The 4,849-nt window shown below is 35.3% G+C and overlaps 1 protein-coding gene across 1 annotated transcript; it reads right to left on the reverse strand.

The window, feature by feature from the left end:
* Nucleotides 1-2,985: 2,985 nt before the first annotated feature.
* LOC129481170 (large ribosomal subunit protein uL18-like) lies at nucleotides 2,986-3,972 on the reverse strand. Its single transcript, XM_055276226.2, has one exon. The coding sequence runs from the start codon at nucleotides 3,787-3,789 to the stop codon at nucleotides 3,049-3,051; it is 741 nt and encodes a 246-aa protein (XP_055132201.2). The 5' UTR covers nucleotides 3,790-3,972; the 3' UTR covers nucleotides 2,986-3,048.
* Nucleotides 3,973-4,849: the final 877 nt, after the last annotated feature.

Below are 4,849 nucleotides of genomic sequence, written 5' to 3' on the forward strand. Positions count from 1 at the left end.
TAAATTTATAATACGAACACAATGTTCATGTTTTTGAAAAATAGGTATATATTAAAATGTGGTTTCATAATGCTTTGATGTCAGAGCTTCCCAGTGTGTCCTGATGGGAGCAGAGTGAGATAAAGGAGGAACAGAGCTTCTCATTTTCTCTCAGCTGCCTGATCCTAGTCTTTTCCAGAATTTCCAAATAAAACATGTTTGCTCCAAAATTAAGTCCAAATGTAACTTGATATACACGTTATCCTTATATTCACTATACTTTTGTTTTATTTTGATTATTAAGTGAGTGATTTTTAAATTGACTTGGATTTCAATACCTATTTTGCTAATGAGATTATTCTATTTTTAGTAGTGTTGAATTATCATCACAAGAACAAAATATCTGAATCAAATTATAGAAATAAAAGCCAAAACATTGCACTGCTACTGACTTCAAGGTTGCTGAATAACTTGTAACAATGAATGTGATATTTTTATCATAAGGTTCATGGGCAAACCCCAACAATCCCCTGCCAAAGTCTCAAGATGTCTTTAGTTTAAAAAAAAGTAAGAGGTCTATCATTAGATGCCACAGAACATGAAATCTCACCCAAATGCAATGAATTTATTGTTTAAAAGAATATTCTGCTACTCGGCTTTCTACAAAGAATAGATACACTTTTAAATTCTAAAAATGTTAGAGAACTTTGCTCTTCCATACCAAATCATTCTAAGATTGTTCCTTTGTAGTCTTTGCTATATTCTATAGCAGCACCATGAAACAGGACTTTCTTAAAACACTGAAATATTTCTATGACCTCACAAAATGAAGCCACTAGCTGTCTGTGACTACTGATCCCTGGAATGTGGTTAGTGTGCCTGAGGAACACATTTTAAAATTGAACTTAATTTTAGTTTTTAACTTAAATTTATTTTATGTATTTATTTTGAGGTGAAATCTTGCTCTTGTCACCCAGGCTGGAGTGCAGTGTGCAATCTTGGCTCACTGCAACCTCTGCCTCCCGGGTTCAAGCAAGTCTCTTGCCTCAGCCTCTCAAGTAGCTGAGATTACAGGCAGCAGCCACCATGCCTGGTTGATTTTTGTATTTTTAGTAGAGATGGGGTTTCACATTGTTGATCAGGCTGGTTTCGAACTCCTGACCTCAGGTGATCCGCCCGCCTCGACCTCCCAAAATGCTGGCATTACAGGTGTGAGCCACCACACCTGGCCTTTAACTGAAATTTAAATGGTCATATGTGACTGGTTCCTATCCCATCAGAAGGTACAACTCTAGACACTCCATTATGAGAGTACTTCAATGCTCTTTCTCCTCAACTCTACTCTTCTCCACGCTCAACATCAACACATGCTAAAAAGATTTCTTTTCTGGGATATTACACTTTAGATGTTGCTGCTTTAAATAAATCTCACATTTTCAGGAATACAACCTGAGCATTATTCCAATAAATAATATATTTGGAAGTGACAGTTCTAAGAAAATACTGTTAGTGAGTACTCTCTCTTCTATATAGTAAATTCCTCACTAATCCCAGATTTAAAGCTGATTTATTTCAAAATAAAATGAGTAGTAGTTTTTTTTTGTTTTTCATTCTGCAGATGTAAAGACTCATCCAGATCCCCAGTCAATGGGTTTCTATTTTAAATGACTTCTGATTGAATTACTTATCCTTTTAACTATCCACAGGTGCCCATGAAATAACTTTTAACCTATAACTAAACTAAACATGTGTCATCTAGACATTCCTGAGAGCAGTAGCTTTTTTGGAGGCATTTCTCCTCAGGAGTTCTAATTCAGGTAGGGGCCATTTCACTGTCAGTCAAAGTGATATTAGATATGAACACATTCCAGAAAAGTAGTGATTATGGCTGATGGAAGTAGACATTTTTGAAATATTCTCACTTGTCAAATCAATTAAGAAAAGTTTTGGAATCTTATTGCTTAGCCATTTTAACTCAGATAAAAACTTTTGAAAAAGCTAACACTAAAGTTTCTGTAAGATTTTGAAAAAAAATCATCTCTAATTCCTATGCTGGTTGATTATAGTTAAAAAAATTTAAAGGCTTTGATTTAGAGTTGAATCTGCTAGCACCTTTCTTCTGAGTCACTGTTATTAATTAGTCAATAATTTGCTAATTGACCTAAGCCAATTGGCTTGCCACATTTAAAAAATATTCTATATATTTAAATAGTAATGGTAATGATAATATATTGAGTATTATATGTCATAGCATATATTAAGTGCCATTCCAAATATTGTATACATAAATGAGTTATATATATTATATATATATAACGTGTATATATAGATACATGCACACACACACACACTAATTTATCACTGAAATGACACTGAGATACATATAACAACATTAGTTGCATTTTACAAATAGGAAGCTGAGACACAGGGAATTTAAGTTGCTTATTTATGGCCTCAGAGATAGTAAGTGACAGCAGCAGAAGCCAAATTCAGGCAGTCAGCTAAAATCTGAGTTTGGATGCTGGTTCTTCAATTGATGCTCTTTAAAGTAGAATTTTTCAAACCATTCTGTGCATATCAATTGCATTTTGAGATGTAAATTCTAATTCAGTAGATCAGGCATAGGACTTCAGAATATACAATTCTGATTTTTTAGTTTTGAAAAATAATGGTGTATATTTAAAGTGTACAACTTGATTTGATATAGGTATGCATTGTGAAATAATGACCATAATCAAGCTAATTAACATATTCATTGCCTTACATATTTACCATGTTTTTCATGTAGTGAGCACACTTAGAATCCATTATCTTAGCAAATTTCAAGTATACAAACTGTTTTATTATCTATAGAGAGATGATTATCTATAGATGTTATCTATAGAGAGATGATTATTCTCGAAGTCTTATAGAAACTTCAGTATTAGCGTTTTCAAAAAGCTATACATTCTATCAGATCTCCAAGTTTATTCATCTTACATAATGGAAACTTTATACTTCTTTTTTTTTTTTAGTTGCTGTTCATAAGTTTATTGTCTATATCTGAAAAATCATAGAAAATTGTTTCGTTTAGCTCTCAGCAGCCTGCTCCTGAACTCTGAGGAAGCTTGCCTTCTTTTGAGCTACCTGATCCTTCTTCTGAGCAAGGGACATTTTGGGACGGTTCCACCTCTTCTTTTTAACTTCTTTCTTGGGCTTCTTTTCATAGACCGGATTCTCTTGTATAGCAGCATGAGCTTTCTTATACATCTCCTCCATGTCTGGAGTTACGCTGTTCTTTATGTATTGAGAGAACTGTTTCTTGTAAGCATCTTCATCTTCTTCCATTAAGTAGCGCATGTAATCTGCAACATTCTGGCCCATGATGTGCTTCCGCTGTACTTCTGCATTAAATTCCTTGCTTTCAGAATCATAACCAGGGAATCGTTTGGTACTGTGAGGGATAGACAAGCCTCCATCCACAGCTCCCTTCAGGGCACCAAAAACTTTATTGCCAGTGGTAGTTCTGGCAAGGCCTGCATCCAAATAGCAGGTGAAGGCACCTGGCTGACCATTAATGCTTTCCACATTGTATTCATCACCAGTCACCTCCACTTGGCCTTCATAGATCTTGTCCATGCCAAACCTATTGAGAAGCCTGCGGGCCAGCAGCAGGCCAGTACAATATGCTGCAGCATAATTTGTCAGGCCAACCTTCACACCATATTTTGGCAGTTCGTGTGCATATGCTGCGCAGACTATCATATGCCCCTCTATATGGGCATAAGCAATCTGACAAATGATATCTCTGTTTGTTACACGAACTATCATCCTGTATTTAGGTGTGTTGTATTTATTTTTATCTTGTATCACCAAGTGTTTCCGAGCATAATAATCAGTTTTGCCTTCTCATCGTCTTCTAAATTTCACTTGGTATCTCTTAAAGTAGGCCTTATTCTTAACAACTTTAACAAACCCCATCCTGCGGAACAGAGACCCGCATCCGTGGCTCGACAGAGACCTGCAGGCCCAGCGGCGCTAGCGGGGGGAAAAGGCTGGAAACTTTATACTTCTTTCCCAGGTGATGTCAATGCTGCCATTCAGGGACTCAAACTTTGAGGAGCAATTCAGATTAACAAAAATAAAAAAACTAATACAAACTTGGAATTTGTATTGCTGGGGTTTTTTAGATCCCAAAGGGCTCTCAATCTATATTCCATTTATACTTTTAAAGCAGAGGTCCTCAGGATTTTTCTATAAAGTGCCAGATAGTAAATGTTCAGATTTGCAGGACGTACAGTCTTGGTAATAATCTGAAGTAGTTATATGCCAATGAAACTTTACTTACAAAAATAGTCAGTGGCTGGATTTGGTCCACTGGCTGTAGTTTGTCAGCCCCAGTTATAAAGCACATAAGAGAAAGCTTATTTAAAAGTGCATTTTGAATATAGTGTTCTCAAAATACCAAAAATGTCAAATTATTTGTCAGAGACCATTTGGTCAGTATATGACTAATTCTTCAGAACAAGTTCAAATCCTACTTTTTCTGTGAAGTCTTATTTGACCAATTAGCACTTAATCTAAAAACATGCTTAGCTTCATGTACACTTCCCACAGGAGTCAAAATTAATAAGTACCTTAAAATATAGTAGATATAAATTTAAAAATAAAAACAAATTATGTCTAAGTTGGGAGATCAAGTGTCAGATATTAGGTAGTATTTTTAGGTTAATCATGAAGCCTGGACAAAATTTGACAGGCTTAATAAAGAAATTCAAAGGGGGAAGAAACAGACCAAATCAAATGTATGTATGCTTATAAAGTTATAGACTTCTGGTTTCTGGTCAAGCACCTAAGGAGTTTAGAAGTCTTCATTCAGTCCTAACAAAAA

This window comes from Symphalangus syndactylus, chromosome 4 (genome assembly GCF_028878055.3).
Source record: "Symphalangus syndactylus isolate Jambi chromosome 4, NHGRI_mSymSyn1-v2.1_pri, whole genome shotgun sequence".
NCBI lineage: Eukaryota > Metazoa > Chordata > Mammalia > Primates > Hylobatidae > Symphalangus > Symphalangus syndactylus.

Excerpts from the sequence above, each read along its gene's own strand:
- LOC129481170 (XM_055276226.2), bottom strand. The coding sequence starts at position 3,789 with ATGATAGTTCGTGTAACAAACAGAGATATCATTTGTCAGATTGCTTAT.